At 39.9% G+C, this 14,199-nt stretch overlaps 1 protein-coding gene across 4 annotated transcripts in view; it reads left to right on the forward strand.

Moving 5' to 3' along the window:
• The window catches only part of FAM114A1 (family with sequence similarity 114 member A1), a 78,081-nt gene that overhangs the window by 23,797 nt on the left and 40,085 nt on the right, over positions 1 to 14,199 (forward strand). For 3 of the 4 annotated variants that reach the window (XM_009447506.4, XM_016951450.4, XM_009447507.4), the window contains exons 4-5: positions 13,640 to 13,753; positions 13,880 to 13,980. In XM_009447506.4, coding sequence (XP_009445781.2) covers positions 13,640 to 13,753; positions 13,880 to 13,980 — 215 coding nt within the window. Of the gene's footprint in view, positions 1 to 13,639; positions 13,754 to 13,879; positions 13,981 to 14,199 lie in introns of those variants that run through there. The other variant, XM_024356066.2, reaches the window with a different exon arrangement.

Genomic DNA, 14,199 nt, shown 5'->3' on the forward strand with positions numbered 1-14,199 from the left:
CAAAGCCTAATAGGATAGGACGTTTTGATCGTACTGTATACTAATAGAGTTTAACATTAGCCCGTGAGCAAACCATGTTTAGTGCTTACTATTCTAAGTGCTTCATTTATTCCTCCAATACATTTGTTCCTCAAAATAACCCTATATGGAGGAACTGTTGTTTGCTGCACTTTACAGATAAGGAAGCTAATCAGAGAGAGACTAAGACCTTGACCAAAGTCAGGAATGTCTGGGTTGCAATTTAAAAACCAAGTAGTATGGCATTTAGCCACTATATTATATGGTCTTTTAAAGTATAATATATTCTTAAAGCTTCGTGTTTATCGTCCCACTTGAATTTTTTTAGTGCACAACTCATCTACTCCCAAAAAGGATTTGAGATATCTTGATAAAAGGCATTTCATTAGCAGGATATTACAATATAAGGAGAAAACAATGTGCCGGTAGGGAGGATATATATTTTATATATCCCATGGCTAATAGAGTTTTTGTAATTGAGTATTGACCTCAACTCTGAGCTTCTTGGCTGCCAGTAAATTATTTATTTCTCTTTGAAAACAAAATTTAATTTAAATAAATATATTTTTCTGGTTTTAAATTTTTAAAGAAATTTCCTGTATTTGTTCTTATACAAAGAGAAAATATGATGGACAGTGTAGTGTCTTCCTGAGTGCAACTTTGTCATGATATTCTTCATGTTACCATTTCTTATATTCTCTCTTCATGAGAACTGAAGGTATAACATCAATATGTCTAAGATAATTTAGCAAACGCATTTCATCTTGAAGGTGGAAGGTAAGAAGACAGGGGAAGCCACAGGTAACAGAGTTTTCACATCATCCACCTCAGGTATTCTAAGGTGCAGTCCATGGCCATGAGGACCTTGCAATGGGCCATGAATTGGTCCACTTCACTGTTACTCCTAAAACCAGGAAGGTCTTCAGGCCTTTTGCCCCACCCCAGTGGACCATGACCACAGATAAGGGCCAGATATCTAACTTGACAGAGCTTAGGCTGCCTGGAAGAATGGATAGATTGCATTCCTCTAATTCCATCTCTGTCAAATATCAGTTTGCTCAGGAAGGCTCTGGGAAGAAGTAGCAATGGCCAAATAAATGTTGACCTCTCTGGTAAGCCTGGAGAGCAGATTTTCTCTATTGCTTATTAAGGGGATGGCTATGCCTTGAGTACCACATATGCAGATGACAAAATTAACTAAATTCAAGTAGAGGCGCCTGTTTTGTTTTCTGAACAGGATGCTATCTCTTCACAAGGGTGAGGACAAGCACCTGCAGGCATCCTCTGTCCTTGGAAAAATGTTTGAACTTAGTGGCTACCAAAAGGATCTTGCCACTGGTGGCACTTAGAAGTGACATGCTTTCTAAGCCAGAAACTAAAAAGGAGGTTCTAAAAGATTGTTTTAATTAGAATAAGTCATGAAAAAGTAAATAATATGGTCACTAAAATTATACAGCTCTTCTCGTGGTTTATATCATAAAACAGTCATGTGTCCCGGATGTTTCCAGTTTTAACCGCATCCAAACCACTCTGGTTTATAATGAATTGGTGGTTCGAGGGTTCTAGTATAGATGGAGGACTTACTCTTTCATTAAACTTTTAAATATAAGTTCCTGCCACAGTAAACACAGAAATCATCTGCCCTGTGGTAGCAGCTATAGGTGCTCTCTGTGCACACTTAAAGGTGCATCTCCCTGTAACTGCTCTAGCCCTGGTTGGTCAGACCATTTGCTATTGTTTCTCATTCAGTGTCTGTACCTCATTTGACTTTGGGCTTTGTTGGACCCTCCCAAGGTTTTCTGTCCATGAACTGACAGCTCTCCCATTGAATTTACTATCCTGCACCTTCTTAGGTGTCTTGCTATAATCTGACCTTTGCACACATGCAGCTTTGGTTCCAGTGGATGGTGCTCCAAGGCCTCTGGGTTTTGTTACCTGGTTCACATGTAACCAGTAGATGGCGCTGATTTTACTGCTTAAAAAGTGGGATGTGGCCAGGCATGGTGGCTCACGCCTGTAATCCCGGCACTTTGGGAGGCCGAAGTGGATGGATCATTTAAGGTCAGGAGTTCAAGACCAGCCTGGCCAACATGGTGAAAACCCATCTCTACTAAAAATACAAAAATTAGCTGGATGTGGTGGTGGGTGCCTGTAGTCCCAGCTACATGGGAGGCTGAGACAGGAGAATTGCTTGAACCCAGGAGGTGGAGGTTGCAGTGAACAGAGATTACGCCCCTGCACTCCAGCCTGGGCAATAGAACGAGAGTATGTCTCAAAAAAAAAAAAAAAAAAAAAAAAAGCAGGGTGTGATTTTTCACAGCAGGTCCCTTTTGACTTGATCCGACGTCATTGTCTTAATCTGCGGCCTGTGCTTGTGTTTGGGGTTGCTCTTAAAGTTTCTCTGTGTCTGAGCCACCATGCAGATAATAAATACTGCATCTTGTTACTCTCACAACAATTTATAAATTCTGATGGTTCGCATCTGGCTCTGAGTAGTCATTGATCCAGAAGAGCCTAGAGAGGTAAATTCCTGTAGGCCATCATGATCATTGTGCCAGTCACATGGTCACTGTGCCATGAAAAATAATATCCCGCTTTTTAAGTAGTAATGTCAGCACCATCTACTGGTTATATTTGAACCAAGTAACAAAACCTAGAGGCCTTGGAGCACAGTCCACTGGAACCAAATCTGCACGTATGCAAAGATCAGATTACAAAAGGACACCTAAGAAGATGCTGGATAGTAAATTCAATGGGCGAGCTGTCAGTCCGTGGATGGAAAAACTTGCCACTTTTCTTCTAGGGTGAGTAAACACGTGGTTTCTCTGACAGTGTATGACATTTGCACATTCCTCATGCAATATCAGAATGAAGTTCAATATACCCTCTTGTATTAGTTTCTGTTGCTGTGTAAGGAATTACCACAGTTAAAGAGGCTGAAAACAACATGCATTCAGTATTTTACAGTTTCCGTGGGTCAAGAGTTCAGGTATGGGACAGCTGCTCATGTAAAATAATGTGAGCTTAACAGGCTAAAATCAGGGTGGCAGCCAGCTGTATTCTCATCTGAGGCTCACTTTTACCTGAGGCAGCATGGGCCTGGGGTTGACACTATGCTTGTACATAATGGAAGTTGTTCCTCGCTTGCCTCTCTCAATCCCAAGATAATGGCTCAACATAGACCACAGATCAGGAAGGCACCCATAGCTTTAAAGTCTCTGGAGGATAGGGTGGTGCAGCTAGAAGGGGGCCCAGAGTCGAAGATGAGGCCAGTGGCTCTGCCAGCTGCTCAGCTGGCACCTCTGCTTTGAAGACGTCATCTTTCAGGGTCATTCACGTTGTTGGCAGAATTCAGATTTTGAAGTTGTAGGACTGAGGTCCCCGTTTTCCTGCTGATTATTGACCAGGGCTCACTTTCCGCTCTTAGAGGCTGCTCTCAGGTCCTCCTTCAAAGCCAGCAGGAAAATCTCTCTCATGCTTCAAATCGCTACCTTCAGGAAGGGCCCCTTTGTTTTAAAGACGCTCCTGATTAGTTCAGGCACACTAAGGATGATCTCTCTTTCGAGTCACTGAAATTCAACTGATCAAGGACCTTAATTACATGTGAAAATTCTCCCCATCATTGCTGGATAGAGTAACCTAATCACAGGGGTGAAATCCCATCCTGTTTACACTCCGGCTCACACTCCAAAGGGAAGGGATCACATAGGGTGTATACATCTGGGGACAAGAATCTTGGGGCCATCTCTCAATACGGTCATGCTTCACTTAACAATGGGAATACCTTCTGAGAAATGGGTCGTTGGGTGATTTAATCATTGTGCAAACCTCACAAAGTATACACAGACCTACACAGCTAGGCTATGTGGTAGAGCCTATTGCTCCGAGGCTGCAAACATAGGACAGCTTATTACTGTACTGAATACTGTAGGCAATTGTAACACAATAATAAGTATTTGTGTATTTCACACATCTAAACATAGAAAAGGCACAGGAAAAATACAGTATTATAATCTTATGGGACCACTGTCATAGATGTGGCCCGTCGTTGACTGAAAGTTTATCATGTGGTGCATCCCGCCTACCTTAATTCTCTTCTCATCTCTGTTTGAGATCTTTGTCAGTTACACCACCAATTACAGAACCTTAGTATTTTCTATGGTTCTGGCTACATGCTGGAATTTTGAAAAGCAAGCAAATCTTGGCATTTTTCTCTTGTTTGCATACAAAATGGCAAAGGGTACATGAGGAAAGTCATTAAAATTTTGAAATATTGATGCTCATTCTAAAAGTCCCTTTGGAGAAATTTTAGACCTGTCTTTAGAAAAGCAGGTACTAAAATTGTTCATCACCACTGATCATCACTACCCACCCCCTCCCCCCAAAATGAATGCAATAGAAGTATAACTGAAAACCCTGCCTAAATTGCTCTTACTGCATATTTTGGAGATTTCTGATGAGGACATGCTGTAACTTTATGTAGTAATAGTAGTTAAAACAAAAGCAATATATATTTCAAAATTGGACAAGTGTCTTTGTAGACCTGTACAGAACTAAAGCATGTAGCCTAACAGGAGGCTGAAGTCGTGGGTTCCCAGGCTGGAAACAAGCACTGGTGGTTGGGAGTTTGACTCCTGAAAGGTAAGAGGGATCATAAGTAGCCCACACATGGAGCCAGGCTCACAGCCTGAAACAGGTTGGAATGGGGCTCAAAGATCTGTGAACAGAGAATTTAAAGTTATGGGTGCCTTCCTGATCTGTGGTCTATGTTGAGCCACTATCTTGGGATTGAGAGAGGCAAGCGAGGCACAACTTCTGCTATGTACAGGCATAGTGTCAACCCCAGGGCTTTACAGCATTAGCAGTTTATTATCATCAGGCAAAGAAACTTATTGGAAAACAGATCATTCACAGTAGTAGACAAGCTTTGAAGATTTATAAATTGCCTGTGGAAAGTAAGGAAAGAAAATAACCACATGTTCAATTGCAATTGATTTCCACTCAGAAACCTCATGTATACCCCCAGGGTAATTCCAGCTGCAGACAGGGGTGCAAAACATATAGACATTAACAAAACACAGAGCTGTCAATTGAGCACTAGAAATGGAAACCATTACCTCTTACAGTTGTTGAAAAACTGCAGTTAGAATAGTTAGAACTGTTGAGAGTTGGCAGGAGAGTAATAGGAGAATAGAAACAATTGAAAAATGGTAATCTCTTGGAATGAGCACTGTACCATGAGTCGTAAGACCTGAGACCTGGTCCTGAATGCTGCTAACTTGTGATCACAAGGCACTGTTGCTAACTAGCTACACTGTGCCCTTAACCTAAGACTCAGGTTCTTTGTATGGAAAAACGTGGGTGAAAAAACTGGAGAAATTTTAAGGTCTCTTCCAACTTCCAGAATATGTTGATACCATATCCTGTGTCTATGCATAGAAGGAGAAAGGTATTTGTGCCCACTGTGCTAAGTGGAAAAATACAGAAAATTAATTGAAATTATGTCTACTCTTTATTTTTATATTTTATCTTTTGCCTCAATACTCTTTGACTCTGAGGTTAAGGGAAAATGAGAAAAAGTGACCTTCCTAATGCTTATACAAAATCAAACATTTTTCAGCCAACAATTATTTTTGGAGAGGACTTAACTCTTGCATTAGGCTCAACTACAGCTACACTGTCATCACATTCTTAGAAGATTTGATCACCTGTCACCCATGCCTTTGGACAAGTTTGTGAAATGAAGTAAGCTTGGTTATTATTTCTAGGCAGACACAAGAGTAGAAAACATTTTAGAAAAGAGGATTTTGGGGGAGGCTGAGGCAGGTGAATCACTTGAGGTCAGGAGTTCAAGACCAGCCTGGCCAACATGGCAAAACCCCATCTCTACTAAAAAAAAAAAAATACAAAAATTAGCTGGGTGTGGTGACATGCCCCTGTAGTACCAGCTGCTTGGAGGCTGCGACAGAAGAATCGCTTGAGCCTGGGAGATGGAGGTTGCTGTGAGCCAAGATTGCACCACTGCACTCCAGCCTGGGCAACAGAACAAGACTCTGTTTCAAAAAAGAAAAAAGAAAAGAGGGTTTTGATAGTAGTTCCAAATCCCACAGGATCTTATAGACCTGACTTGTTCCTAAAATGTATTACTAGGCTAAGAGTGATAGACCAGTAGTCAAAATGAAAGTCAACAATGCTAAAATGTATATAAGTATACAAAAGGAAGAGCTCTATAGTAGACTAGAGTAATTTATTTCTAGATACCACCAAAGGCTTAAATGTTTATTTGAAATCCTAGTTTTGACAGTTTTATGAGTTTAAACATCTTATGCAAGAGTACCTGAGGTTGGGGGTTGGTGTTTATGGAATGTACCTGATCTGTATATTTACTTTTTCCAAAATTATCATTGTTCCCCTTCCTCATCCTCTCCCAAGGTACATAGTTTTTTCCTTCTGCACATTTTAATGAAACTCTTCTAGCAGCCCTGTCAGAAATGACAGTGTTTATTACAGAGAATGGCAAACTTGTCAAAATGATACTACAATGAGAAATCGTCACTGTATAAATCACTGTCGATAGCTCATGGATTCATTTTTGAAGGTGACATTGCTGATGATATGAAATTTCTCAAGGATCATTGAGACAAAGAGAATAGGATTAATGCTTAGAGTTTGTCCATCGTCCTTTAGATTCTATGAATAAAACACAGGGGTTAATGAGTTTCTGTTGGACTTCTGGGCAAATATCATCAGTTCAGTAACACTTCTTGTCTATTTTGAGCCTAAAGGGAAGTAAGCATCTAATTACAGAGTGGACATCAACCATCATATGGAGAGGAAAGACTATTCCAAGGGAAGGGTGATTGGCTCCCTTTTTGCTGTGCTGTAGTTCGCTTTGGTTGAGCATGGCAGTATCAACTTGTGCTTTTCTGAACAATTGCTCTTCACAATTTTTTATAATATCTTGAACTCATCGATAGAAGAGTCTGAAACAGAGTCAGTACTTTATATATATGTGTAATATGTATGTTATATATGTTATATGTATGTTATATATGTAATATATATGTTATATATGTAGTATATTGTTATATATGTTATATATGTAATATATGTGTTATATATGTAATATATATGTTTCATATATATGTTTTATATATATATAGACAGATATAGATATATCTATCTCCATTCAGTGGAATACTATGCAGCCATTAAAAAGACCAAGGTAGATCAGTGTTCTAGGTTGGATGCCCAGCAGAGGGATGAGGCAGAAATTGTGTGCTGGAGTTTTACTGTGAAGTGCTTTCTGGAACAAGCTTTGCAAGAGAGCAAAGGATTGGGAAGCAAAACTGAGCCAAGGGAGAAGCTGAACTGCAGTGTCGTTACAGCAGAGTTCTTAACCTATCCCATTGGGAGCTTGGGGTTTGGGATGACTCTTAGGAGATGTCTTCCATTAATCCACAGCACCGGGCCTTTATATCAACAGCTCCCTCATTGACCAGTCACTGTAGTATAGTCTTGGTGGAACCAATTCCCTTTGGTCAAGGGCAATTCAAAGGGAGGCATTTATTTAGTTGAGCGCTGTCAGTAGACAACACTCCCAGAATCAAGGAGAATGAGCACTGTGATTCCAGGCAGCACATAGCACACAGCACTATCTGTGTGTGCTGAGACTTCAACTGTGAACTGCCAAATGGGAAAAGCCAGGTCCAGAAGACTTATATGTAGGTAAATATGCTTTTATATTCTTGAAAGGAATCACAAGAAATAATTAGAATTGTTATCTTTAGAAGGAAGTCTTTCAAAAGCTCCAAGCATTGCTTTTTTTAGAAGTCACTCCTATATCAGAGCAAATACATTAGAATGTACCCACATTTTTCATTAAATTTCCTACACACACACACATATGTAACCATGTAGGAGTTGAATTTATTTGAATGATAATAGACCAGCTGATCCAATATTACATTTTGAATACATTTAAGTAAATATTAATTACTATCTAATTTGCAATTTTTTTTTCTTTTAAAGCCAACAGTTTTTGCAGGCCTTACTTATTTCCACAGGACCTTATAAGCTCATACACTCTATTGCTTATTACATTACTGGAATCTATCTAAGCAGAAAGAGGCTGGCCCACCTTCTGTTATCTATGTTTCTATACTCTTTGGACTTGCTAATATTATGAAATTTTTATTTTTTAAATCTGCACATGAAAACATGCTCAACACCACTAATCATTAGGGAAATGCTAATCAAAACTATGATGAGATACTACCTCACACCCATTAGAATGACGTTTTGAAAATTTTTTTACCACTAATATTTCAGTATGAGAATGACGATTATTTAAAAAAAAAAACAGAAAATAAGCGTTGGTGAGGATGTGGAGAAACTGGAACCCTTGTGTGCTCTTGGTGGGGTTATAAAATGGTACAGCTGCTGTGGAAGACAGTACGACAGTTCCTCAAAAAACTAAAAACAGAATTACCATATGATCCACCAATTCCACTTCTGATTATATTTCCAAAAGAATTAAAGGCAGGGTCCCAGGGAGATATTTGTACACCCATGATCATAGCAGCATTACTCACAATAGCTAAAACACAGAAGCAACCAAAGTGTCTGTCGACAGACGAATGGAAAAGCAAAATGTGGTCTTTACATACAAGGGAATATTATTCAGATTTTAAAAAGAAGGAAATTCTGACATATGTTACAACATGGATGAACCTTGAGGACATTATGCTAAGTGAAATGAGCCAGTCACAAAAAGACAAATACCGTGTGATTCCACTTCTGTGAGGCACTTAAAAATAGTCAAAATCATAGAGATTTGAGAACGTTCTGATTTGTAGAATGATGGTTGCCAGGGGCTGGTAAAAGAGGAGAGTGGGGAGTTATTGTTTAAATGGGTATAGAGTTTCCATTTTATACAAGGGAAAAAGTTCTGGAGATGGAGGGTGGTGATGGTTGCATAATATTGTGAAGGTATTTGGTATCTCTGAACTATTCAGGTAGGAAAAGTTAAGATGGTAAAATGCATGTCATGTGCATTTTACCACAAAAAAAAATGGAGTAAAAATTCAACCAGATATATCAGAGATGTGATATTATGGGATTTTTAAAAGTCTCTTTTTAATACATTCATTTTTTGAAAAAGAAGAAAAAAGAGGAAGTTAAAATAAGAAAAAGAAGGAAATATTGTCTTAAAAAATAAAACAAGCTAAAAGGGAGAAACTTTCCTGATGAGTTAGCGTGGGCCCTTCTCGTGATCCTTTAGCATATGGGACCAATAGGAAGTACCCATTGAGCTATCCAGTCATCCAGGGTGCTGCAGAGAACTGCTGTTGCTTCCCTGAGTTACCACTTGGTCAGAGAGAACTTCCCAGCATATTCTCTTGGTTTTTTTTGAGGTGGAGTCCTAGTCTGGCTCTGTCACCCAGGCTGGAGTGCGATGGTGCAAACTCAGCTCACTGCACCCATGCCTCGTGGGTTCAAGTGATTCTCCTGCCTCAGCCTCCCAAGTAGCTGGGATTACAGGCGCCTGCCACCACACCCGGCAAATTTTGTATTGTATTTTTGGTAGAGGTGGGGTTTCACCATGTTGGCCAGGATGGTCTCGAACTCCTGATCTCAGGTGATCCGCCTACCTCGGCCTCCCAAAGTGCTGGGATTACAGGCGTGAGCCACCATGCCCGATCCAGCATATTCTTTTTGCAAATTATTTCATCTTGATTATTTCAAATAGCCAGCAGTTATTTCATCTTTCCAGAAAGAGGAGAGACTTCCCTTCAATGGCTTTTTGATCTTGGTGGAATTCACAAGAAGAGAGCTTCATAAGATCACAGTGCTTTGCGGGAAGAAAAAGATCAAAGTGAATGTGTAAGATAGCCCTACACAGTGTCTTGAGAATACAGCCTGCACAGCACAGGGATGATCCTAAAAACACTAAGCTATGCCATCACTAGACACAGTTGACAGGGAGAGGGTTAGTGTCAGGTTTCACCCTGGAGGTGATCTTCACCTTGTTCTTTGGTCAAGGTAAGGTAAGTCAAGTGCATTTTAGAATAAAACAATGTTTTAAAAAGTAGGAAGCTCCAAACCAAGGATCTGATTTCCAAGGAGTTACAGAAATGGGATTAAAATGACATTTAATCAACTATAAATGACACATAAAACTTTCTTAACATAACATAGTGATTACACATGTGGGTTCTAGAGTCAGAAGGACTGAGTTGGAATCCTGCCTTTGTCACTGATTGGCTTTAGGACCTTGGGAAAGTGATTTCACCTCACCAGGTCTAAGTTTTCTCAGTTGTGAAATGAGTATACTAATATCCCTTACCTCATCAGATCATTGAGAAGATTAAATGAGATAATGTACTGTACTAAAAGTATTTAGTACAGTGTTAGGACATAGTAAGTGCTCAATAAATGTCGGCCATAGCAGAGATTTCACATGTTTCTTCTCAATAATCTCGCAAAACTCTGAGAGGTAATCCTCCTTTCAGAGAATGCACAGCCGCAGAGACTCAGAGAGGTTAAGCAGCTCACCAGCATTACACAGCTCATAAATGATGGGAGCAGAAATCCTCCACAAGACTCCTGACTCCTAAGTTTAAGGTATTTTCCATTTGAGTATAGATGGTAAATTAAATACCAGCCAATCGTTCAGCATTTATTTTAAAATGATACATTATCAAAGCATTTGTACGACATTCTCATCTTCTTTGCAGCACTCACCTTCTATTGCAGTGAGCCAAAGAGTAGAGGGTATTCCATCTTTAGAACCATGGAATTTAGAGGGGTTTCAGATTTTGGGGATACTGGGGGTTTGGGATGACACATGAAGAAATTAATCCATGAACTGTACCCTATAGTATTATTCATATTTGTTGTTTTTCTCTTATTAGTAGGTCCCAGTCAGTACCTCTGGAGATGAAATCACTCCCAATCAAAAGGCAACAGTGACTTCATATTATTATTTTCTTGTTCTGGACACTAGATGTCACACTAAGTAAAGTTTTAGAGGTTACTCTTTAAGGTGTGGCACAGTGTCTAAAACCTTAGCTATGAAAAATTATAGCTCATACGTAAATATAAAGCTGAACTTTATATTTATTTTTTGTTTCTTTTTTTTTGTAAAGCTGAACTTTATATTTCTACTAGAATGCAGTAAAAGGGTACTTTCCCTAACAAAAAATTCAGAAAAAGAATTGTTAATAAGAAAATGTAGTTGGAATAGCAGCCTATTTTGATGTCTGTTAAACAGATAGATCCCATTTATATGCACATAAAATCGTATTTCCTTCTAGTAACAAAGTGATTTTTCTAGAGGCAGCTCATGTATACATATCTGTGATCGTTTATGTTCTGAGATGGCGAGAAGCCATTCTTCCTGCAAAAAGAACCAGACATTATCCTAACCTGCAAGGGACGGAGAAGGTGAAAGAAGAGATACTGAATATGAGTTTCATTATCTCCTGAAACAGTCTCAGGGAAGGATATGTGATCATCTTTCTTGAGTGGCTTAAGCAAAGAAGACAGAGAAGATGGTGCCTCCCAGCCTCCTTGACCTCATTTTTTTCCTTGATTTTGGCTCTCAGAAATCTAGATGAGAATCATAGGTTGAGATTTGGAGGCACATTATTTCCTTTTGGAAAATGCATATATATATTTTTAATGGCAGGGAAGTTGGACTCAGTATGTAAAAGAGTAAGATATTCTATCCTGTAACTTAAATGTGTTATTGAAACTTCAATACGTTTCCATTGAAATGCTTGAAATTCGTTGGACGCTAGAGATAATTAATTCAAGCCTTAACAGTCTCAGTACACCTTTATTTTTTCAAGTAACTCAGTAATTAATTTGAACTGTGTCTAATGATCTGCACATGACTATAAACACGTATTTCTATATGTGATTACAGTTGTAAATAATGTTTATGTTTCAGGGTTTTCTAGGTAGTGTATAAGGACAGGTGATTTCCCTTGGACATAATTCCTTCTACATTTGTCAAATATCAGTGCCTTGTTTATGCTAAGATCACTAGGATAAATAAGGTTACAACTGCTAAAATGCTACTCTTTAGGTTTGGGAGTCATCCATGTCTTCCCCTTTCTTATTCAGGAAATGGGCAATTGGTTATTTTAACAGTGCCTTCTAAGACTAGGTGGTTCTAGTTAGCTCTCAAATTCTGTTGGGACTTGGGACGTTTTTCCTCATATTACTGCCTTGTGTTTTAGCAACCTGAGGTTACCCAGGTCCCGAGAGAAATCTTTCATTTTCTCCGTGAGTGCTCAGGGGATGGGGAGTTCTGTGATGATGGTAGCCTGTGCTGTTTCTCCTTCAAGAAGTCAGACAGCCACTTTGGACCATCCGTAGGCTATTCATTCCTTCAACGGTTTGACAACTCAGAAAAGCTATAGCTCATCGTGAAGGCCTCGAAGGGAGGAAAATCTCTCCAGAATAAAATGTAGGCAAGACTATGTCCCTATCAGGTCAAAGGTTGGGGTTTTTCCATGTGGGTAGGAAGGTCAGCTCTGTATTTACCAAATAGTTATTGAATAACCGCTCTGCCTGGCTCGGGGAACAAGGGTATTATCCCTGCTTAGATGGAGTAAAACCTGTGCTCTTCGCTTGCCTGACTGCTGTTAAAGTTGATTTATATCATTATTAAGACAACTGTCGGGGCTGTTGGGTGGCCTTCCTGGTTTCTCCACTGACTTGCCTTTTGATTTTTGGATGTCAGCTCCAGGACCTTCACTCTCCATGCCTAAAGGAAGGCCTAATGCTTTAAAGAAACATTCTGAGGCTCAGGTGATTTCAATCCAACCAATATTAATTGATCATCTGCAATGTGCTAAGCCTGCAAGGAATCAAAAAAATGAATGAAGAATATCTTCCGTAAGGAGCTTATGAAAGAGTAAAGAGGATGAGACAGGTACACTATACAAAGACTGTGTTGAGCTTGGAATTCCAGGTTGATAGCTAGGTGGTGTGAGAAGCAAAAGCAAACAGTGAAGCATCCGGGAGCACTTTACCTACGTGTATCTCATTTGCACGTCACAATAACTCAATGAGGAAACTGAGTCGCAGAGAGGCTAGGTAACTTCTCCAAGGTCATTCAACCAGGCAGGGGTGAAACTGAGCTCATATTGGAACCCACATCTCAGGGAGCAGGGATTCCTCTTTCTTTCAATCAGGATGTACTTCTACAGGCCAGGTGCGATGGCTCACACCTGTAATCCCAGCACTTTGGGAGGCAGAGGTGAGCCAATCACCTGAGGTCCGGAGTTCAAGACCAGCCTGGCCAACATTTAGTGAAACCTAGTCTCCACTAAAGGCACAAAAATTAGCCGGGCGTGGTGGTGTGCATCTGTAATCCCAGCTGCTAGGGAGGCTGAGGCAGGAGAATCACTTGAACTCGGGAGGCGGAGGTTGCAGTGAGCCAAGATTGCTCCACTGCACTCCAGCCTGGGTGACAGAGCAAGACTCCATCTTTAAAAAAAAAAAAGATATACTTCTACAACTTGAAACAGCTTTGTAAGATTCGATGGAGGATTTGCAGACTGTGGATTTCTAATGTATCCATGAACCATATTTTTATTTCCAACAGGTCATGGATTGACGGCAGTCAAGGAAAAAGCAGGGGCCACTCTACGGATTCATGGTGTAAATTCTGGATCTTCTGAAGGGGCCCAACCAAATACTGAAAACGGAGTCCCTGAAAGTGAGTGATGTGTCTCCTCTGGGTGTTCTTGGACTTTATTACACCATGTGCACAATCAGAGGTTTTCCAAGTTCAGATCAGCAACATGAACTCTTAAAGGATTTCTTTTTTTCTCTTTAATAACAGATGCAGCCACAGATCAGGGCCCTGCAGAAAGCCCACCCACTTCCCCTTCATCAGCCTCTCGGGGTATGCTGTCTGCCATCACCAATGTGGTTCAAAACACAGTGAGTCGCTGGCTGCTTCCTCTCTTTCCCCTGTATTTCCCAGGGCCTTCTTTTGATATTTCCATTTACCAGTGACCTAGATACATCAGAGAAACGATGGCCTTGCTCAGAACTTTGGATTATGGTTTTTTTTTTTAATGTTTTCTGCTACAAAGTAGATGTAACCTTGGATTCAAAATAATAAGGGCAAAATGAAATATATTTTATGTTTAAAAGAAG

This window comes from Pan troglodytes, chromosome 3 (assembly GCF_028858775.2).
Source record: "Pan troglodytes isolate AG18354 chromosome 3, NHGRI_mPanTro3-v2.0_pri, whole genome shotgun sequence".
NCBI lineage: Eukaryota > Metazoa > Chordata > Mammalia > Primates > Hominidae > Pan > Pan troglodytes.